The following is a 24,720-nucleotide window of genomic DNA, read 5'->3' on the forward strand; positions in this document are numbered from 1 at the left end:
TAATTCTAACAGCTTATCAAATATGCCTTATTGTAATCCATGTTTCACCAATGAGGACATTGATAGTTAGGGGTCAAGTAATCTGCCCGAGGTCATCTATCTGGTAAGTGGCAGGGCTGGGCCAACAATTCTATACTTTTTGGCTTCAAGCCTTAATGACTGATTGGAAATGTTATGTGAGGGAAATGGAGTATGAGATGGATGGTGGTTGAATCATTCCGTAGGACAGAGAAGAGCAGTGAGGCACATTTAATGGAGAAGCTAATTAGTTCAAGTTTAGATAGGAGAGACTTTCATAGCAGGACATTTTCTTCTATCCCATGAAAATAATGACTTTTTTTTTCAAACTACAAGTGCATACTTAGCCACTGTGTACCTTTCCTTTCCCATGTATCTAATTTCTTTGTTTCCATTTCATTGTAACTGTTCTTGATGGGCTTTTCAATTTTAGTGTTCATAGATTCTCACAAGGATATTTGTAAAATTGAAGAGCCATTGCTCTGCTAAGAGTCTTTAAGAGATGATGCAAAAAAGAACATAAATAATTCAGGGTACCCTTGGATCCAATAATTCAAGTACACTCACAAGAATCTCCTTTTTCACCACCCATTCTTCAAAGTCAAACTTCAGCCTTATTTCCCATATGTGGCTCATTCTGACTGGGCTCAAGGATCTCAAGGACATGTTCTCAAATATCCACATCTACAAAGGGGGAGGGGGAGGTAATAATAGAACCTACTGGAAAGGTTTATAAGGATTAAATAACATCATGCATATAAAGTACACAGTATATTGCTTAGTGCTCTATTAGTAAATAATAGCTGTGGTTATTATTATCCTTTACTTTTTTAAGCATCATCTTTAACATTTAAAATATGCACCACATAATTTATCCTTTGTAATATCCTAACTATTTTGCATAAAGTGTTTCATATGTGAGTGCTATGCTATAGTTACCTAACTATATGGTGAGCTCCTTCATAGAAGTGAGTATGGCTTCATTTTATTTTCCCATCCAGCACATAGCAGAGTGTCCAATAATGACAGTTGTTTACTGATGGATTGTGAGGAGCCAACTACAGGAATCAGACAATAGGAAATGTAGTACATCTAAAAATGAATACTTTTAATCACCAGTTTCCAAAACATTCATCCCCCAAGTAAAATTCTTTCTTACTGGAATAAATGTAAATATCTGGCAGATGTTAACTAAGGAGCCAGAGACGTGCCACTGTGAAGATCTAGAGCAGCAGATAGTCAGTCGTTCTTCTAGTCGTTCTGAGACACGCGTGTTAGCAGGGGGCTGAGCTACAGGGAGCTGAGGATCCTCTGACAGCAAAAGGAAGCAAAACAAAAAGCCTCAGTAAGTCTAGAAGCATCGTCTGTTTTATTTTGGTCACTTTTGTCATATCACTTACATAGATACCAGTGATGGCGAGTGTTACCCATGTTACAACAACGATTTCCCAGTGGTTGTAATATACGAGTTCATTCCGTTCCTACAGGGTGTACAAACTAGGTCAGTTTCAGATTTTCATCTCAGTCATTTTTAGAACTCCTCTTAGAAATGTCGTTCTTTAAATAGTTTAAGCTAACATGCAAAAAGCTTTCATTTTTCCATTTATCCTTATCTCTTTAATTTCTTAACTTAAGTTTGAAAAATCTCTTTCCTTGGCAGTTTGAAAAAGGACATGAAGCATCCTGTCAGTTCACTTGACATTTTAGGTGTGTTTTTGACAGTAGTTTAATGACTTCTGTTAAATCTTACATAAATTGTACCTCCTCAAACCCATACCTTTTTTGGTACAGAATGTTCTGTAGCTAATAATGCTCTTTAGGCAATGAGTAATTGTTTAACTGCACAATTATTAACCTGTATGGTTTAAGTGTCAAGAATACCAGAAGTGTGTTGCACCTTCAGCCAAGTCTTTTATCTAGTAGCTTTGTTGTGGGTCTTGTTCAGGTTCATGAGAAATTGTCATGTTACTAATCCATGAGATCAAATCTAGTCATTTAACAAGTATTTACCAAGCAACTATTATGAACCATGCAAGGCACTGAGGATTTAAAGACAAAATCTAAGGACTTAGTCTAGTGAAGGAGACAGGCCTATGAGGAATAATATATATTCCTGTGAGTGACTCAATCATCTTGTGAGTGACTTAATTTAGTATGTAGAAATATAGCCTGAGTCTTGGTTTTAGCATATTTCAGTCATGCTTATATTAGTGTAAACTTATTCTCGAATCTTCACTGCTACCTTAGACCTGTCTGCTGGTATACCCATCCATATATCCATTACACACGGGAACCTATTATATTTATGGGGATATTTATGGAACATCTATTAAGTATCAGTATGTGAAGAATATTGTGTTCACTCCCTTCACAGATATGAGGTACTGGGGAGGACAGACAGTCAATGATTAATTTTAAATAACTAAGTAATGATAAATGTGCAAAACGCTGTGGAGAGGTACAGAGAGTAATGATAAATTATACCAGAGAGAGACAAGCGGAGACTTCAGATTATTCCTTTGAAATTCAACAAGTGACAAGTTAAGGGATACCACTCAGAATGACAAAGGGCAAAGCAATCAATTTTAGAAGCTTATTGAAACAATATTGTGACTATTTTGATAGTTACTGGTAATAACATCACATGGGAAGAAAAATGCCAATGTAAGCATCGTAATCGAATATTTAGGCTATTTTCTCCTTCATAAGAAGAAATGTTATAATCTTAATGCTGCATTAAAAAACTAGATACATCATTGTTCAAAAAAGGTGTAAAGCACCTGATGAAAGTATAACACAATGTAAGGTGTTTGTGTGAGTGTGATATAGAGATTAACAGCAAATATGCTTATTTATATTCATGTGTTATATGTTTGCAGATATCATGGCAAAAGAAGAAGCTATGAAGTGTGTATAGTACAAAGAACTTGGAATGGTTGCACCTCACTGTCATCATCATTATTGAACATCTATATGCCATGTATATGTATAGATGTGTGTGTGTGTGTATGTGTGTGTATGCATAATGCCAGATGCTTTCCATGTTATATCTAATCTCCATAATGAATGCTGAGATGAGTTGTTGTGTTATATACATAGTTTTATGGTTGAGGAAACTGAGTTTTGGTGAAGTGTTTTGGACACATTCATATGTGTGGTGCTGTCTGTCAGCTAGAGAAAATAGGGAGGCATTGTGCTGTATTCTCAGTTCTGCGGTGCAGATTTAATCATACAACGCAATATTTGGGTTGTGCTCCTCTATCTTTGGGTGATGAAAATAGACAAAATTACATCTTCATTCTCTTCTAATTTAAAAGTCTGTGTTACTACAAACTCATTCATTCTGTATAATTAATGCCAGCTTGCTTTATACTCTAACATATGTCTATTTAGTAAAAAACAATTAAAGGAAAGATGGTTCTTTTTGGGTTTACCTATTAGATCATATTAAATATTCAAGTTATTTCATGCTTACCAATACAGCAAAAATCTATGCTGTTCTAACAGTATAAAAGCATCAACTGATGCTGTGTAACCAAGTGTCAGAGAGTATTTTACATATATGAACTAATGTAATTGTTACAGCAAGCCCATCCCATCTCATCTTCATCCTGGTTTATCGATAAAGACATTGAAGGACAGAGAAGCTTAAGTGATTTGTCCAAAATTATACAGCCCCTAAGTAACCATGCCAAGATTTAAACTCAGACAGTCAGGCTCCAAAGTCTGGGTGCACTACCACCAGAAACAGCTGCTCCTCAGCCTCAGTTATAACATGTTACCTACTCTGCTAACCCTCTGCAGTGGGTACTGTCACACACTCAGTCCCCACCTCATTACCAATTTTTAAAGGGTTGTATTAATGTTCACATTGATGAATGTGTAAGCCATACTTTGACATTCTACCCATTTATAAACAAGCCCCATTCCTTAGCTAGTAGTTTCGTTTACATAGAAGCTAAAGTATCAGAAAAAAATAGTTAAATTCCTCAATCTCCAAATTCACATAAAATGTATGGATTTTGTCAAAACTAAAAATCACCAATGATTTAACACAGTCATTTCAACAAACTATGACCCAACCCATAGTTTTCCCAGTATTTTGATATTTTAAACATTTAAAAAATATTCAGAAGTATTACTATTATTTTTTCATTTGAAATAATCTTATACATTAATATATTCAATTACTAATATTTCCTTACAACATATGTTCAGAAGAATTCTGCTTTAATAGTGTTAGGGAAAATGTTAAAGAATTAAAGAGAGAGTGTTTGCCCTAAGTGAATTTTACTATGTCAGGGGAAAGTTTAGGGAGGTAAATAATAAAGAGGGGCAAATATTCTGCAGAGCCCAAAGAATGTAAAGAAACATGCTGAAGTTGGGGAAGGGCTGGAGGGAAAACTAAGTCTGGTGGGTGAGATGTACTTTACTGATGGTCCACAAATACAGGAAATGAGCCAGTTACTGTAAATACCATTCATTTGGTTTGTGATGTTTATGGACAAGCTCATGGATCATTCTAGAATTGCTACATGATAAACTACAACTGTATTGTTGGCATTTTTATTGCTTTCCCATTTATTTCATTACTTCTCCAGCACATGTGGCACAAACTGTTAAGAACCTATCTCAAGAAATAGCTGCTGACTGGTTCCATTCCTCATTCACCTGAGGTTGGGGCTTAGGTGCCAGGGATAGCAATAGATGAAAGAACCACGTTTTTCCTGGGGAAACTTTATTAAAAGTTTTTTAAAGGTATTTCATGTTTTAATTAATTTGGTGATCTTTCTCCAGCCATCTTAGTTGATGTGTGAATGGACCGGCACTTCTTTTTAGCATGAAAACACATTTTGCTTCAGAAGTGAACAGCCACTTGAACAAATTTCCTTGATATTTAGCTACATTTCCTAGCAAATTTTCTTCCTTAAACTACTGAGTAAGATTATTCATTCTTTTTGGTTTATTTGGCTCAGCTGCCAATTTCCTTTTTGCTATTTTGAGGGACTAATTTTCCACAACAATATGCATAGCTTAATCTCTAGCTTTTCATTCAGCCTCAGGTGATTGACAAGTTTCAAGAACTGTCAATTCAGGTATTATTTCATTTCAATTGATGGAGTAGAGGATCTCATGCAAAAAAGTGTCTTTAGTAGAAGATTATTATATATTTTGGTCAACTTAAGGAGAAGGTACTTTCTACTCAGATCGTATGGCCTAATATGCTTTTCTAAATATTTTCTATTATTTCGGTTTCTACAAATTTCTTACTCTATCTAGCTTCTATGCTTGGATAAATATTCTTTCCCCAAATGTGTTTTGCTGCCCTTATCCATGATCCTGAATTTGTACATCCTGTTACTTATACTGTAAGATTCTATTCTTTTTCTCAATAGCTCTCTCTTGAGCTATGACTTCAATTTTTATGACTCTAATATCTTCATATAGATGAATAACACAGGTATTTCCTTATGCTCTCCAGTCTTGACTCCCTAACAGTGAGTCCAGTGAATTTTTCTTTTCTCTCAAGCTCTCTTTGGGAGAAGTTTGGCTAAAACAAACTTTTTTGCATACTTTTACTTGCTTTTTGTTTGGCTAATTGTAAAACAGTTGTGGTCTCCATAGAGGTAAGGCTGTCTTTAGGGGATTCAGAGAAGGGAATGGAGGTGTGAGGATGAAGGTTGGATTTAGTTCCTATGTGAGCATTTTCTATTTTCACCTTCCTAAAATATTCAATCAGTTTACTGTGAATATCAATGTGCCCTTGAAAATAAAAAGTTGTACCATGAAACCATTCAATAAATAGAGAAGGTTTGAAGGAAAAAGGAGCCCCACCATTTAGCACATCTGCAGTTTCTCCTTGGCCAGGTCTTTGGCACATGACGTTCAACATTCTCAAAGAGAACATTGCAGAAGGGGGTGAGGGTTCTGTATCCAAACAGCAGGAAGTCAAGTCTTCATGTACAAAATGAATATTCTATTGCATCTAGCTTAACCAGCTATGAGCACTTGTTAACATCTGAAATTAGATTAGCAGGCAGATTTATAAAAAATTTGAAAATACAAACTTTAATATCAATGCTTAGCACAGAGACTGGCACCAGTAAATGACCATCCAATATAGGGAATGACAGAACGAATGAATGAATGTACAGTGTAGTCTCTGCAAAACATTTTTAATTATAATGACAGGGAGGAGAAGTCCTATATGGCAACAATAACAGAAAACTCCCATAATCTCATTTCACCATTGCTTTTACATTTGGAGGGCCATAACAAGCTTTGGAATTACTGAAGGAAATCTGTTTAACTCTTTTCTTGACCCGAAACCACCTGGTTTTTTTGGAACTCTCCTATGTAGAGCAACTACTGTCCCTGCTCTTCCATTGGCTGTGTCTTTGACTCTTAATTTTGTTATTTGGGTCACCCCTGTCTCTAATGTAGACAGGCTCCTCCATGGGAGGCGAGTCATGCTGGATTCTGCTGTTCACACTGTACCTGGGACACAAGGAAATGTCTTCTGGTTGAATGAAAAAAGGATCTAGTCAATACCCTTCTCAGAGCTGGTTTGAATGGGGAAGCTCTTGTAATGGCGTCCTGCTTGGAAGGGGAGAAAAGGAGACCTGTGCGGAGATTGAAAGGTGCTTCCAGGAAAGTCAGCAAGAGCTGGACAACCGCATAGTTACTTCATCATTATATTCTTTGAGCAGATACTTAACTAAAAAATGTGGACAGCAGTGATGAGTGGCCAGCATGGTCTGGGCACTTGACCTTGGCTGGCTGCCCCTTCCATGAAGAAATGAGCCTGTGACTTGTTTTTAGAAGAGCCAGGTTTTTTTTAGGTGGAACCATATGAAAATACCATTTTTGCTGGTTAAAAATGGTTTTTAAAAATGTTAAAAAAATGGTCTTTTTGAAGATAAGATCTAGACCTGACCTACACTTTCCTTTAACAGCTGCCTCTTTTCGACAGCAAACAGGTAATTAGTAAGAAATCGTCCCAATGATGATAGCGATTAGCATTTTTTAATTTATTAGTTAGTTTGCTCATTTGCTTTCAAGACAGTGATTGAGGTTGCAGCAGAGAATGTCAAAACCTTGGAGCTGTGCTGGGTGTGCCTGGGGCTGAGCTGGCTCATCCTCTGTGGACATCTCAATGCTCTCAGCAGGATTCATTTGTTAGTTTATGTACTTTCTTTAAACTTGAAACATTTGAGGCTTGGACAGATGCAGAGCTTCAACAAGGCACTCTCCTCTGTGCCCAGCTCACTGTTGCTGTTTTCCTGAACAGGAAACCTACTTGGCTAAAGCCTTAGCTGGTCCTGGAAAATGTTAGCATGCTTTCTGCTTCATGCTTGCTGTTGGGCTGATCTAAAATTGGCACCAAGGAGTTACCTTTTATCCACAGAATAAGAATACATTTCAGGACTGAAATAGATTAAGGTCAATGGGGACTCAATCTGGGGACAGAAAGTATATTAGTATCCCTGAGCAATTCATAAAAATAGAATGAGCTTTTATGTGGTGAATCCTGTTCGTTTCTTGTTAACTAAGAGGTGAATTTCTCCTTTAATTGCTTTCAATATTTAGGTTAGTTTGCTTTTAGACTGATTTTCCCACAGTGTTCTTTAAGAATTGCACTCATCTTTCAAACTTCCATAAATTATTTTTGAACATTTGCAGTGGGGAATACCTTTGTAGAATAGCCAAATTTTAAAAATCAAATTCACTACTAAAAACACTTTAAAGAAGTGTATCAAAGCATCAGTGAGATAGAATATGGAAAGACTTAAAATCATTTTTGAATGAAACACATTTTTTTTCTATGTGATCTTCAAATTCTCAACAAACTGGAAAATTTTATTATTTTTTTAAATTAATGTATAATATGTAGGTTGACTTGCCCTTGTTTGCTGGCAACTGCTTGGTTTTATGCCTGTTGTCTTTGTGGCCCACCCAGTTTAGCTTTTGTTCTTAAACAAATGTCCTGGTTGAGCAACAGACTAGATGGTTACCTTCATAATAAGCAAATGTAAAAAACTGTCTTCTAGCATTGAAAGTTTGCTAAGGTATTTAAATTAAGTATTTCAAATGACAGTCGAGATCTGTATGACTCTAACAGGCATGCTATAATGTGGTTAAAGCTTAAAATTACAATCAATAGGGCATGTCAGAATCTCATGAGACAATTGAAGATAATTATTGACCACAATTAACTTCCTGGTGACTATCCAGTCATTCTGCAAGCATTAAGTGCATCTAGCTACTCACAGTATTAGTAATCATATCATTATGAAGTTTCAAAGTTCTGGGGCACATAGCATGGAAGAACACAGAGAAGTAAAAAGAATCTCAAGTCTTACTGTGCAAGGCTAATTGTTGTATAATCTAGGACGAGTAACTACTGCTACTTTACTCTCAGGGATTTTGTTATCAGACTGCCTTCCTCATTTCAGAAAAAAAAAACAAAACCAAGGTACAGAAAGATGTAAGACTGAGAGCTGAAACAGATGGAGTGAAATCAGAAGTAAGAAAGCAAGAAGAGAAATACTAAGTAAGAGGTCCTTTCTTCCATGTCACTGTGGGGTTCTGCTTGTGTGTTACCTAAATACTTGAATTTTTAGGTTTTGTTTTGTTTTATAAAGCCCTAATTGAGGCTATCCTAAGGTTTCATTTTATATATGGCCCGAGGGAGAACAGATGCTGGACTTATCTGGGAAGAAAGAGGTACAAATCCAATGATCACATTCTGGATAGAGCTCTGCTGTTGTTTGGGACTATGGTCCACTGCTTGGCAGACCTCATTCAATACTGTACTGTCAGTCTGACTCATGATAGAGCTGTTCATCTCAGAAACAGCTGTATTAAATATGAACATTTTATGTGTTTATTCCAGACCGATCTGCCGGTGCAGTAGAGTGAGCGCAATCAAACACTCTCAGCCATGTAAGCAATGAGACGGAATTTTCTGTTGCTAGAACTCCACAATCTGATTATTTTGTTTATTCCTCGGTGCTCCTTCTTTGTGTCATTAGGTCCTATTTTCTGGTTGAGTTTCTCATTATTTATGATAATAGTTTGATAGATTTCCAGAGGATAAATAAATGTGATTATTTTAGTTAATGTACAAATTGCATGTTTGATAGAGGTCTCATGGCTGTTTCAGATCAGCTGGATGGGCTCATAGTCTAGGCCTAGCTAGGTTCATTATTAGAACAGTTTTAAAGAGTGCTGAGAAGGTAAAAAAGACATTAGCCAGAAGCCTCCTGACATATTGATGGTAGGTGATGGATTAAGATGACAAGAAAATAGCACAAGTGTTATGTTACTACCCCTTGTAGCAGCCATTCATTTGGGCTACTATTTCCACATAGGCATACCCCATGCTGAGCAAGTCTACTTGTAATTCATGTAGGATATGCCCGCTTATCTAGGTCACAAAAGAACCAAAAAGTTAAATTCAGTAAAAACATTTTTTGGTAATGTTATATAATGCTAACTTAAATATGAATATGCCACAATACAGTTTTAGTGCAAAGTTAGTTTTTATGATAACTGAATTCTTTGAAAATTGACAGTGCGTGAGTGAAAAGGGCTTCTGATAAACATGCATGTGCATAATTTAATCAGAAACTCATTCCAAAGTTTAATTTCTATGTTCAGGTTTTTTGTCACAATTCATCAGGCCGACACTAAAACTTGCTTAAGTTGATTGTTTTAACTGTTTCATCCCCAGTTACTCCCAACCAGAAAAAGAGAGCCTGTGAAGCCTGGATCTCAGGCTGTTTGAGGCATTACTGGATGTTGCAAAAAATATGTCATGCAAGAAAACATTTTTCAAGATGGCTGCTAAAAGACCCCTGATCCCCTCGCTGACCATCCCACATGCATTTCTTGCAGTGTGGGGTGGAGTCTGTGTTCCCTCACCCTTGAATTTAGGTGGGCCTGTGACCACAGAAGTGATGCTATGTGACCTTGGACCACTTACTTGGACCCAGCCATCATGCTGGAATGAAGCCCAGGCCACATGGAGAGACCACATGGAGAGGTAGGGTCTTCTGACTGACAGCTCTGATATCAACTGCCAGGCATGTGAGTGAGGATGCCTTCAAAATCTCTCCAGTCCCAGCCACTCTGACTAACACCAGTGTGAGCTGCTGAGCGAGAGCTGCCAAGCTAAGTCGGGTCAACCTGCATAGCCATGAAAGCTAGTGTTAAAATGATTGCTGTTGCTTAAAGTCTCGATCATTTGGGGTGATTTATTTTGCAGCACTAGGCAACTGGAAAACACATACCTTAAATCAGACATACTCAAGTTCAAATACCGACTCTACTTCTTGTTAGTGGGACTATGTCAGCCAAGATCATTAATTTCTCTAATTCTGTTTGTTGATTTCATACATACTTAATCTGGAATAGTGTAGGGGCTCAAAAAATATATTCCCCTACTTTCCTCTCTCCCTTCGTCCATCCCTTCCTTCTTTTCTTGCAGCATTCTCTCCCTCCCTTACTTGATTAGTCCTTTCCTTCCCATGTAAATTCAACAAAGTGCAGCTAATTTTGTGGTTGGCCAATTTAAACTGGAATATGTTAGTGCCAGGTGTGGTTTTAACTGGACCTTTATTTAGAATGCAAGCAGACAGAACTCATGTTGAATTTTTTTTAGTGAAAACTGCTGAATCACTGATTCCAAAATCCAAATATGCTCAGACCTTCCACAGACAGGGTGTGTGATGCTCTCAAGTGCCTTGGAGAAATGGGGTAAACATATTTTTCAAAAAGGAGAATTTCCATCAGTTCACAGTGAACATTATCTGAATTCAATTCAGGCGAAGAATATCTTAAAAAGCTAGATAAAGGAAATGAAGGCATGAACAACATGTTATTTGTAGGAATGACATACATTATCTCCTTGGCAACTGCAGGGTGGCATGCAATTTGGCAATCTGTGTTGTGTCATCTTGGATGCCTGGAAGTCACTGTTTCCTATAGAAACAAAGGAAAGAACAACAGGAGAAAAAGAGTTCTCATTTTAGTATGCTGGGAAAGTATTTTAAAACCGAAGGACCAGCAGGCTTCCACAGCATAACAAGAATTCAAAATGGCATTAAATTTTCATTTATTAATTCCACAATGCTTTAGAATGTGGATTAGATCCAAATTTTATTTGGCCCTGCTGAGATTTTATTCATGTTTTGTGGTCAAATGATGACTCAAAACATTTGTGTGGCACTTTCAATGTAGTGGCATTTAGTAATCTTTCATAAACACCAGGATCTCAGCTTACATGTATTCCTTTATCTGGTCACCAACAAATAGTTGCTGAGTGTCTAATTTGTGCCATGCATTGTGCTAGGAATGGAGGCTGTATAGACCACTTGCTTTATGTCTTACAGTCATCCTGTCATATCCTGTGGAATGTTATGGCATTTCTTTATTTGAAGTGAATCAATAATTTAGTAATCATTCATTCAGCCTCAGCCTGGAGAGCTATTATCCTGGGAGCTAAGTAATAGTAGAAGCGAATCACAGGGCTACCCAATACCTGATGGAGCACAGAACAATGCTCATTACAGCTTTTCTCTGGTCAGTGATTTCAGTGAATTTCTTAGGTATAGTTTCAGCTTTTCATCAACAGCCTCCAAGTAAATGGCTCCAAAATATTCATAGCAGTGATTCATGCTTGATATAATTCCATTTGGTAGGTAATTTAATGAAATTGAATGTCTTAAATGAAACTCAGATTACAATATAGCTGGTTAGAGTCTAAAAGTTTCCACTTTGATGAAATTTCAAGAAAGTATCAATATTACAACATCCTATACAGGCAACTTAAATGGCAATCGGGCTGCTTGATCAGGACAGGAGAATGCAATGGCTGATTACGTGAGATTAAAGCATGGTGCCAACATTACCAGGTCACCAATGGGCTATGGGAATTTCTTTACAATAATGCTGAGATAAGGACTTGAGCCTTACTGTGGAGCAGAAACCAGGGTTCAAGAGTCAGTTCTTCCCACGGATGATCCTGCCTTCCATTGATCTGTTTAGCATCTCTAAAGCACTGCCTTTCCTACTGATTTTACATCTCCTGCCCACCTCATCACAGCAGAAAGTAAGGCATTTATTCATATTTCTGAGGCCTTATTAAAGAATGACTTTGAGGCTGACTGCTAATGTCTGCCCAAGAGTCCTATGCAACAGCCTTCTAGGCTGACCTTCCAAACAGGGATTTCAGGTGTTCTTGTTTGGAATAGAGACCAAGTGCTTGATTTTATAATTTCTGTATTGAAATTAATGACCAGATTTCACTTCCTAGATTTTTCCCCCATAAGGTCTTATTTTACTACGTCCTCTCTAAGAGCAGAATTTCAGCTTAGAATTTTCTTGGATTTGTGGATATATTCATGGGAGATTTAAATAGCATTGCAGCTGTACAGAAAAGCTGTTGTAGGGTGTGCTTTGAAATCAGCTTTTCAATAACTGATAGCTTTGGAACTATGATTGAGAGGAAAAATCCAGTCCTTGTTAAATGAGCTATTTCAGCCACTGGCTACGTGTTTCAAGTGGTTTGAAGAAGGAGAGGCTTGCATTTCTCATCACTTTTCTCTTAGAGAAGCAGTTTGGTGCCTGTGGGCTTCATGTTTCTCCTGTGTAGCAACAAAGGCAAGAGGAAGGTGGAGCCGATCTAGGAGGTGACTTCTGCCCCACAGCTATCACTCAGTCATATTCTTAAGCAGGCAGTTGTATGAAATGGGAGAGGAAAGGCATTTAATTCTGGGTATCAGTTTATATTCCAGGACTGACTCATTAAACAGTCCATTAAATAGTGTAGTGGCCCAGGAAGTATAATCTGGGTAGAATAAATGACTGTCATCTGGTTTTCAAGTGGATTTAAATGTAGCACTTTGGGCTATATAGCTTTGCCAACTACTTATCTCCTGATGCACATTGTATGAGGCTTGTTTTTGCTGTTTTGAGTATACAGCAGGGAATGATTTTGTTGATTTATTTCAATCCAGTTTACTCATCACTTATTTATTCATCTGACTTATTTCTATTGAATACATCTTAGTGCTTAGTACTGTGCTAGTCAGTAGGGAAAGGAAAACACTATTGAAGCCCTACAGAAACTCACAGGAAGGAAGGGCACTCACAAAGCATGCTACATGTGAGGCTAGGAAAGATAGGATGCTGTGTAAAGGTAAAACAGTCCAGTAGTGTCTCTGTGGCGGGGGATTCTGATTAGAATGGTGGGTGTGTCAAGTTGAACTTCTCAGGGAAAACAATGGCTAGGTACTGTCTTAGAAGACATAAAAGGGAGGCAAAGAAGACGGAGGAAGGAAGGCAGTGAGAAGAGAAGAGAGAAGGCCAGAAGCAAGACAATACAGCTCATACTTGTAGAGCTAAATGAAGACAATCTGGGTAGGATCCGAATGTTTCAACTGGGGTTCTAAACAAACTTTGTTGGAAGGATTTGTGTGTAAGAAATTTATTTGTGAGGTGACCCCAAGAAGCCCTGTGAGGAAACTGAGCTGGAAAGGAAGAAAATCCAATAAAGCATGATTAATGAGCAGCTTTACCCCCGTGTACTCATCATGCTAGAGACCCTCCTGGAGTACATGTGGAGCACGCCCCAGAGCTGCCCCACTTGGTGCAAAGGAGTCTGGGTACTTATTTACTAAATCAATTCTTATCTCTTGTTGACTAGGATTGACTTTCTTGACTTTCTATCCAAACCTTCTCCCCTTCTCCAGTCAAGCTCCTATAGACAGAGTACCTCAGAGGCAGAGAAAGACAATACGCCTGCCTGGAGTAATATCCTGGGTAAAGCAAATGAGTAGAAATCAGACACTGATATTGTATACTAGGTACCTGTGGTGATTAAGAGGAAGCTTTGGGAATAAGAGAGATGAAACTGGACTGGGAAGGAGGTTCCAGATCAGTGGGAATGCTGTGGCATGGAAGTGTTTTCCTGTTTGTTTGTTTTCTGAAAACACCATAGTGCCACCTTAAAGAAATGAAGGAAGGAAGCAACATAATTAGATTTATAATCCATAAGTATCATTTTAGTGGAGTAATAAATGAAAGTCTTATAAGGATGTTAAGTTGAGAACATTAATGGCCTGTGAAGTAGTCAAGTGAGAAATGTTCAATGCCTTTACAATGACTGCGAAGAAAAAAGGAAGAATGGAAAAATATGAAGGAAGTTGGATGCAAAACAGTAAGGCAGAGGGAGGCAAGAATAGTTGAAGCTTTGTGGCTTAGAAAGCTAGTTGGATAGTGTGCTAGTCCCTAAGATCTAGAACACAGCAGGAGTCATGTATTTGTTTGGGTAAATATATTGGGTTTATTGAATATGAATAAACTTGTACATGGATTAGACTTTGGGAAAGAATGTAAGTTCCATAAAGGTAAGAGTTTTGGGCTTTTCCTCCACTTTTGTATTATCAGAGCCAGGAATAGTACCTGCGTATAAATAGGCACTGAATAAATATGTGTTAAATAATTGAATGAATAAACGGGTGGTTGCATGAATGAATAAATTTAAAGTTTGGTATGCCTCTAGTATATCTGAATGATATCCTGCTCTATATATGGGCCTTCAGGTTGGAGAAAAATTTGGGAAGTAGACATTGATTTTATGATATTGATATAGGATGAAAATCCAAGCCACTGGACAGGTTTATTTACCTGAAGAGTGAGAAGACTAAATGTCTAGAAACTGAATGTCTGAAAAGATCACATTTTAGGATTAGGTATAGGAAGAGCACTCCACACTGGAGACTGAGAAAGGTAAGGGGGACATGACGAGTCTGTGAGACTTGTAGAAAAACAAGGTGTGGTGGATAGCGTTAGATGCTGCTGGGACAGAATGTAAGACAGATTTAAAAAAATACCTGTTGGAACAATCAACAAAGAATTTCAAGGGAAAGTTAGGAGGGGAGCTAAAATAACAGTGGGTTGAAAAGTAAATTATAGGTGAAGTTGAAACAATAAATGTAGACAGTTTTTCCCTAAACTGGCAGTGATAGAGAGAGTAGTAGCTAGAGAAGGTCAAAAGTTCGTGGAGGTGTGGGAGTTGACATTTCCACTTGCTTCTTTATAATATGAGAGCAGTTTTAGTATGGTATATGTTGAGACAGTGCAACTATTTTTTTAAATTGCTAATGTAAGTAGAGCAATATCCACAGGATTTCTGATTTTAAGCATCCATCAGCTTATTTCCCATATTTCCCACATTCAGTTTCTATTTTCATATTTCCAACATTTTCTCACATGGGTTGTTACAGTATTCAATTTAACATTTAGTTCTTTTGAAAAAATACAGTGAATATCTGAGTATAGAAATAATGGAAACTTCTGTTGTAGTATCTAACTTCTCAGGGACTATCTGCATTTGTCTTAGAATATGAAATGATAACAATATCTAGGAAGTATTGATCACTTACTGTGTTCTAGGTACTCCATCCAATCACTCTAAGTTATTATTGTTATTATCCTCATTTGCTCAGGAGAAATCTGAAGCACACTGAGGCTAAATAACTTCCTCAAAATCACACAGCTAGTATTTAGAAGAGACCAAATCTTGAATCTACTTGAGTTTAAAAACCATGGTTCTGACTTTGGTTTTTAACTCCTAATATATTGTCCTAATAATAAGAATGATAATCAAAGTAGATATGTGGTAACTGTGGGTCTTAAGATTTGTCTTATAGATACCTAGAGAGAGCACATTTCCCTTGCTGCCTATCAGATACTTGAGTCTGCTAGTTTCTGGCCTGCTTGGCTGAGGTGGTTATCTTGGTGATATACATTAATGTGCTGATGAGCCATTTGCCATAAACTGCAACTCAGCTACTGGTTCAATTCATGCTAAATTTGCAATCTGCCTCTACTGAAGTGCAAAATTGGCTTTTTTGTCATAAAGTGGTAGAACATGCAGAATAGTTTAATACCTTATTTTCTAGCTCAAGTAAGATTATCTAGGCTCAGAGAAAGTTTTGAAATTTTCACTTGGGTTGAACAGCTGTTTCAGCATGAGAGCCTTGTTAAATGTTGAACAGTTTGGTAATGCCCCACTATAGCTGATAACATGCCCTTACTCTTCAGGACAAGTCAAATTAGTTCCTGGCAAAAACCAACATGGTTTCAGCTATTAGACGGGTTGTCTGGTTAGCAATGTAAGAGCTACCAACTGGTGTCATGGTAAAATACCAATTTGTTCTGCTGACTTAATGTGTTGTTTCACTGTAGATGGAGTAGATTTGTAATGCCTTATGTTAAAAGGATAATTGAACATATGCTTTATGACCACTTGACTGTGATTCCATTCATAAAGATCAGGGAAGGGAATTGACTTTGAAAATATAGAAGCACATGGAATAGATGGCTTAATGAGGCCTCTTCTGCCACATACACATATACATGCATTTATACATAATCTGGCATGTACATTGCTGAACTTCATTAACTTTAATTGTTTATAATTAAATGTTTGAAGAATCATTCTCAAGTCAGAAACTAGAGCTAGTGCTTATGTTGATCTCTTCCTTAGGTTACAGTTAAAGTCCATATTGTGGTGTCCTATGCATCAGGGGAAAAGAAATGTTCCACTTTTACCATATATTTGAACAGTACATTTTAAGATAGCTTTTGAAAGTATTATATTCAAATTTAAGGAACATTTTGGTGGAAGAAATTTGGGGCACAGCTTCTCCCTTGGAGAAGAGCATCATAAAAATATTTTTATCATGTAGAAGATGCAGATGGAGGGATGATACTGAATCTTTTTTCTAAAAAACTGGAGATATAGAGGATATCTGGGATACAAACTATCTACAAGCAAACCAAGCACCAAATAAGTAGGAATTTTAGGAAGAATGGGAGCAAGAACATTCCCTAAAAACTCTAGAACAATTTTCACATATATTGGAAAGAAAGTTTAATCCAAGGAAGACTTTTTCGGGGGATGAAAAAGTAGTACAATGTTTAGCTGAAAATAGAAACTAAGTAAATGTAAATCAAGCTCAAATGTAAAAAAACAAACTTTTTATAAATGTCAGTTACCTGGTCTGGATTGTTGTGGATGGACTTCAGGTAAATTATTTTCTGCTTTCTTTCAATCCTGTTAACATATGTATTTGCTGATGTAGCCAGCTTCCCAAAGTGGTTAAAAATGTGGGTTTGGGATTCAAATTATGACTAGCTCATTTTAATTGTCTGGCCTTAGGAAAAGTACCCAGCTTTCCTAGGGTTCAGTGTCCTCTGTGGAAAAATGAGAATATTAATACTATCTTTTGGGTGCTTGCAGGAAGTACGTGAGGTTATTTGTTAAAACCATTTAGTGTATGCTTCATTTATAGTAAGCGCTCAATACATTGTAGAGGTGTCAATGGAGATACTTGTTTCCTACCTGGCAAGTGCTCGTATCAGAGATTATGTTAGCATAGCCCTTGAATGTATAGCATCACCTTAACTGTCTGTTTCAAAAGAATTTAAGAGAAAGGAAAGGAAAGGAAAGGAGGACTTTAGAACGTCTTCAAGAGACTCAATTTTAATTAGAAGGAAACTTCTTGACCTTCCTTCTCTTTATGCTACTGTGAGAAATGTTTGAAAATTGTTTCCATTACCACTAGGCACTTTCTTCCCTGACCCCACAGCCCCTCTTCCATCTGGTTGAGCCTTTCTCATCCCTAAAGTTTCAGCTTATGTGTCACTTTCACAAAGAGACTTCACACCTAATCAGACTAGGTGATATACTCCCTAATTCCTTTGTTTTTCCTTTATAGTATTTATTGATTAATATAATTTTTTATAATTCCTGGAAGCAGTTGCAAGTAATGTATTTTTTGCCTCCTCTGTATTCCCAGTGCCCAGCAAAACAACTTCAAAGACTGGACACTCAATACATATATCTTGAGTAAATTAATTAATATGGCATATCAGTGCTTTTTATAATTCCTTTACTTCTTGTGAGTGTAACTGTGTATCTTCTTTCATTCACTTCCAACAAGAGACAAAGCATAGAACTTGACCTTCTGTTTCCCTAAAAACCTATCTATTATAAATATCTATTATAAATATCTAGATTCAGTAGGCAAACAATGTCTAATCCAGAGAAACTCAGCCTGCTTTGGGTAAGGTTCTTGGCCATCAAAGTCTTCCCTATGATGTGTAGCTGTGATTTTACAAAGGGACATGGCTGATAATGCTTGAGCTTTGGAATTTCCCCAACGGAAGTATACTGAGGATCTGATCTTGATAAAACTATTGTTTTTTAGACAGTGCCTCTGTTGCCTCTGCTGACGTAGATAAAATTGTGACTCAGACTACTTGCTCTGTCAGCCTCCTGTGGAGTTGGCATGGACCTGAATCTTTCTGGATAGCTATTTATCATAGCTTGATTTCATTATGATTAAATCATATCATATGTGTATTAAGAAAAAATGTTGTCCAAATATTTCTAAGTCTGAATATAACTTTATGAATATTTTCAAGCTGAAGCAAATCATTTAATGTATGATATGGATCCAAAAAAAAAAAAGAATTTATTTGGACACCCAAGTTTGGAATTGAAAAATCCAGTAAGATATTTTTTGCAATGTTTAATCAGAGATATCTACATATATTAACTCTACTTTTAAGGATTAAAAAATAGTCTTAATATAAAATGTAAAGAAGAATAGTTGTAAATCATGTTATTAATGACATTTTTCCAATATTTAGACAAATACATGCTCTGAAATCAACAACCATTGTACATGATCTCATACACACAGACATGCACACACACATAGTCCCACATGTGTTGTAATCTGAAGGGAAGCAAAAATATTTAGGGAAAAAGATTGGGTAGTTAAATAAGGATCTGGAGCTAAGGCCAACCAGAAAGTTAAATAAAAACCCCAGTTAACTTAATTCTTTTGATTTAGGTGAAGAGAAAGTGAAAGGAACTCAAGAGTATCTGGAAGAAACATATCTAGGCAACTCAGATAGTTTAGGAAGGGAATGTAGCTAACATTGGGGATATGAAAGTATTTTCATTCAAAAAAGGACAACTAAAAATATTTCAAAGAACTCAGTGCTTAATTATTGTCAAAAACATCCCAGTTTCTCTGTGTATCTTGTATCTTAACTCTACCTAGGATTTGGGGTTATTAGAAAATTATATACCATTAGTGGAGAACAGGGAACAGAACAGACTAGGAAGAGAAACTATCCCAAAAGAGATAGCTGCAAGTTTAGGTTTTGTTTATTTTTTCCCAATCTTAAAATATACATCTTTAATTTTCCTGAAGCTCGATGATGGTTTTAGTCTGAGCAGATTCATAACAAAATAACATTAGTGGCTTAAACCATATAAATTTATTTTCTTATAGTTCTAGAGTCTAGAAAATACAAGATCAAGATTCTGGCATATTTGTTTTTTCTGGTCATAGCTCTTGTTCTGGCCTTCAGACAACTGCCTCCTTTCTGCGTCTCAGATGACAGAAGGTGCTCTCTGGTGTCTTTTTCTCTTCTGTAAGTCCAACAGTTCTTATCTGATCAGGGCTCCATCCTTATCACCTCATTTTACCTTCATCACTTTCTTAAAAATACTTCCAATACAGTAATGTGAGGGTTAGCACTTCAATATATGAATTTTGAGAAGACATAGTTCAGTCCATAGCAATGACTAAAATCTCTTACCTGTTTTGATTTTTTATCTTTGGCATTTGTTGCCTTCTAGCCTCCACAGTGTGGTGCTCTTCATTGCCCCATTTCCTACTTTCAATTAACATGTGGGAGGAAGTCTTTTGATTACTGTATTGAAATAAAAGATAAAAGAAAAAGAGTGATTTTATAGTGCCAGGTCAATATTTACACAGATATGATTAATTTTAATATCCCTTTATATTTAGGAAGTGTGCCAGCCAAACTGGGTTGCCAAAGTTGTGATTGTGGAGTCCATGTTTTGGGCGTGACTTTTCACAGCATAATGTGTGAATATATCACCCTGTAGGTTGGATTAGGAGAGTTTGTCCATTCTGTTGTTTCTCTGATTCATCAGTTTCTAGAATTCACTAGTAGAAATTCCAGGAGAGAGAGCAGTAATCTGACACAATAATACATGACATGCCCTTTTTATATAACCTACCTTTTTTTGGATATTGAAATACTTGTGGCACTAATTTATGCTGCATGGCACATGACATATGATCATGGTAGCTGGTTAGTTAAAAGCATGCTAACTGAGTGCCAGGGGCAAAAGAACCACTCAGTAAAAGCTAACCATTGTTGCTGCTGTTCCTATTGCTATTTTTTCCTAGAAGAGCTTTTAATATTTATTTGTCTCACACTGTAAGTTATAGGATTTACTCTAGTGTCAATTCTCACCTTTACGATGTCCATATGTATTTTGAATTTTGCTACTGCATTTTGTATCTCCTCGTATTTATTTCTGATTCCATCCGGCTGCATCTTTTTCATGGCCAGCCTCACCACAGACTGCCCTTGGCTTCAGCGGTCCTCCACCTTTCCGATTACTAGAAACGGTGGCCGTATTATTACAGAAATATAAAATACATCTCCTAAAATATTTTCCTGTGATGATTTATTCATGAGTAATAAAACATTTTTCTTTCAGGAGCACAGTCTTACTATCTGCCTTCTGCTGGGTTATTAAACTCAATGCCTAACATGTACTAACAGTGTTAAGTGCCTTATGTGCATTACCTTGTTTATTCATTGTGAGGAAGGTACCATTATTGCCCCTCTTTTGGCAAGGACTTTGAGGTTCAAGGGGTTATATAACTTGTTAAATAACTTGCCAAATATCTTACAGCTAGTAAGTGGCAAATTCAGTATTTGAGTCCAGGTCTGTCTGATTTGGGGGGGGGTCCACCATCCTGTTCACTCAATTTCTGATTCCTGATGATTGAGAAAGCATAACCAATAAATAAGAATTCCTGCAAATAGTGCCTGAGATTGAGTTTTAACTAGTTTAATTTGTTGGTAACATTCTTAGAAACACCTACAATGATTATAATACTGCTTTTTATTATCGAGTGAGAAAATATTCATCCAGTTTAGTGTTCAAATTTGGGTAAAGTGAGTGGAGTGTCCTTTAACCTCTGCCCTCTCCAGGATTATGTTGGCAGCTTTGGTGAATGCAGCTCCTGGAGCATATCCTAGTGGCAGTCTGGTCATCTGCTTAAGCAAACTGAGAACTTGTGCTCTGACTAGAGAAGTCTCCAGCAAAGAGATTCCACCCCTACAGCCATATATGAAATATGCAGAGAACTGACAAATAAAAATAAAAAAAAGAACTAGGAATCACTATGAAACAAAAGATCCACAAAATTGCATATCTTTAAGAAATCCTAATATTTCAAACTTTCACCTTCTAAATATGTAAAAATAAAATGAATGAATTCTTTAAGGTCTTATTCTCTGCTAAATCCAAATTGAAGACATAAATTTCTTACCCAGTGCCTGATATTGAAAGTAATATTTCTATAGCTTGTGGAAATACAAACATTACATTAAATGCTAACATTGGGAGGAAATGAAATACAATAAATAGGGAACTCAGAATTTTCCTTTCTACATTTTGTTGTTCAATGTATGATAGAGTCCCCTGGTAACTATTTATGAAATATTTAGCATGTTTTTTTGGAAGGGATGTTTTTCATTTCTAGGTGGTAGCATTTTATAAGGACACTGCTGATAGTCCTCAGTAGGTCATCACCTTGGAGTTTAGTTTCAGCTGCTCCCCCATGCTTGTTTATTTCTTTATTCAATAAGATGTGTGGCTAACCCCTGAAGTCCTGTCAGAATGGCCTTGAATAAATGTCTTTACATTATTGGATTTTTTCATGTGACTCATTGATATTCCAGAAGATAAACCTGTTCATTATTAGCCTTGTTTGTTTTTAATTTAGAAGGGTTAAATTACATTTTATTAAACTTCATTAACTTCTTCAGCAAGCAATATGAAGGTAGCTTGCATTCTGCAAACCTCGTCTTAGTCACTTTATCTCATTGCTGCTAGAGTAATAAGTGGAGATGAATTTTCTTTTTGCAGTTGATAATACTTCTTTAGAAATTGTGTCAGATCACAGTCATGATTGATGAATTGCTTGGATTTGCTCCTGTTTGCCTGTTGCTGCTTTAATTTGTTGGTAATATTTGAATCTGCCACCTCGCATCTCTATCCTACCAGTTTCCTTGCTTCGGGCTATTGTGACTAATGACAAAATGATTTCAAACTAAATCATTTTTTAAAATTCAAGGGAAGGTTAGGTGCTTTTCTTGTTTGTAACCACTGTGTCTGCTGAATACTGATGGGGCCACTCAAGTCTCTAAACTGTAGGAAATACAACATCACTCTGACTGACATATTAGTTGTTCTGAAACTTGAAGGCTGTGTGAATACTACTATTCCTAGTGAGTCCTGTGTGAATATTACTCCTAGTGAGTCCTGTAGGTCAGCAGATTTCTCAATCATTTTGTGGTTTGTTATCATGGAAAATGATAATTACTCTTTACATAGGAGGCCTTGAGATATCATTACAAAATAATCTGAGTATCATTTGGCTGCTTGGTAAACAGCAGAGATTTAGGCCTCAAATCAGTCTAATTCTGCTTTCCTTTGTGTAGGTTCTTATCTATGGAGTATTGACACTTCTAAAGCATTCTTATTCAGACTTGAGAAGGAGTCAAGATAACTTAAATGCTTTAGGCACTATCTGTAGTATCTGTAATATTCTAAAAATCTGTCCCATAAACAAAGAAAAAAGTAATCTGGATGTCAGATAGAAAGTTATTGAAGCTTTCTCTTTATTTACCTTGAAAAAGAATCTTGATTCTGTACTGTATGCATTTCAATGAAATGTATTAAAAAGTGAAGTTGGTGCCTGTTACGTGAATTAGCCTACAATGATTAATAAGGTGGCTTTATACTCTAGAAGTTCACTAATACTTTTACACTGGGAATAAAAAGATTTGATCTTTATTGTCAGATGGTAATTAATGGCACATTTCATACTGCTCCTTATGTTTTCATAAAGTATCTTCATTGATTCTTTTTCCAATCACCTTAGGCAGTCCTAGTTCTTTGGCTTGAGATCACTTTTTTCTCCAGGCATATTCTCAAATCTATACTTACATTCTGTTGATATTCATATCTTTTTAAATAGTAGATGTTGAAAGAATACAATAATATATGTTGTTAGAATATAATTTTCAAACTGTCAAAAACATGGCATAGAAATATGAAATGGACATACGTTAAAGTTTTATTCAAGTCATTAGTTAATGAGGGAACCACTTAAATGGTGAAAATGGCTCAAAATCTTTTTGAAGAATGACTATAAGTAGCCATTTAAACAAAAAACGGAATACTAGAATAAGATTGCTAGGTTAGATACAGAAGTGGTTAATATCCCACAGGGCAACAAAACTATAACCTTTGGTGGTCTTTTCTACTGGATGGGAATGTACAAGTTAACGTGTAGCTTCACAATGTTTGGAATTAAATCTAATTTTAAATAGCAAATTCAAACCCAGGTAAATTCCGCTACAGACAGTAATCCTTGGGTGGACTTGTTAAGCAGTGCTCCATTATGATAATTGAAAGGACATGATGTACTCCTTTTCCAAGTCTTCAATAGTGTTTTAAACAATGTATTTGACTATTACATATGTTGAAAAACTCAAAGAGATAGGTGTAGTTTGTTAAATTCTTTAATGCCTCTTCCACATTTGTGCATCTAGGGGATATGCAACATGCAAACAGCAAGTAACTGAATGACTTCTAGGTAGTCATAAACTTTCTGCTATTTTCCTCTACTGTAAAATGAGGAATTAGATTAAGTTGATCACTAAAAAATTCCTCAATTTAAAAATACTATTATTCTTTAAGAATAAGATTATAAAGGGCAAAATGTATGTGGAATTAGTCAATGGGGCCCCCCTCATGGTTTTTGATAAATTCTGGCCAGACCAGCCTTCAAATTATCCCAGAATGTCTGAGGAATTTCCCCTCATGAGAGGTTTGACAATATCTCCTCTTGGGACACTTGATTCAAATGGTCTGTACACTTCATCTAGTGCCACAACAGTGTTGCATGACAAATAACTACGAAACCTCAATGGCATACAATAAACATTTATCTTTGGTCTCAAGTGTGAGGCAACTAGGAAGTTCTGTTGATCTCGATTAAGCTTGGCTAGGCAGCTCATTGTATCTTAGCGGGGACAAGCTCCTGTGTCTAGTGGCCTGGTAGCTGCTGGATGATCTAGGAAAGCCTCACTGGGGTGACTGCATCTGCTCTAAGGGATCTTTCCAGCAGGCCAACCCAAGCTTGTTCTGTTGTTGGCAGTGTTTTGAGAGAGAGTGGAAGCAAGCAAAGGCTCCTAAAGCTAAGACTCAGAAATGATACCACATCACTTCCGTCATACAGCATTGGCCAAAGAAGGTCATAAGGAAGCTTGTGGGGAAATAGACTCCATGTCTTGATGGGGGAAGAATGGAAAACTTACATTACAAGGGACGTGAATATGAAGAAGGAGGACAAATTAGCCCATTTATTGTATTCAATCAACCATGTAGAATATGACTTACATTTGGGATTTTAGGAGGTTCCGGAAGGGTATTCATGGAGAGGGAAAGAAGGCAGGGTCCTGTAAATGTTCTTCTGTTTTCTCCTGGGGTGA

The 24,720-nt window shown here is 36.7% G+C and overlaps 1 protein-coding gene across 2 annotated transcripts in view; it reads left to right on the forward strand.

Moving 5' to 3' along the window:
* GABRA4 (gamma-aminobutyric acid type A receptor subunit alpha4) overlaps window positions 1-24,720 on the forward strand; it is a 70,135-nt gene that overhangs the window by 32,694 nt on the left and 12,721 nt on the right. The window contains exon 9 of one of the 2 annotated variants that reach the window (XM_036998717.2): window positions 2,898-3,408. The exons of the other annotated variant lie outside the window; for it this stretch is intronic. Within the exon in view, the coding sequence (XP_036854612.1) occupies window positions 2,898-2,924 (27 nt within the window). The 3' untranslated portion in view covers window positions 2,925-3,408. Of the gene's footprint in view, window positions 1-2,897; window positions 3,409-24,720 lie in introns of those variants that run through there. 2 annotated transcript variants of the gene reach the window in all.

Source organism: Manis javanica, chromosome 5, assembly GCF_040802235.1.
Source record: "Manis javanica isolate MJ-LG chromosome 5, MJ_LKY, whole genome shotgun sequence".
NCBI lineage: Eukaryota > Metazoa > Chordata > Mammalia > Pholidota > Manidae > Manis > Manis javanica.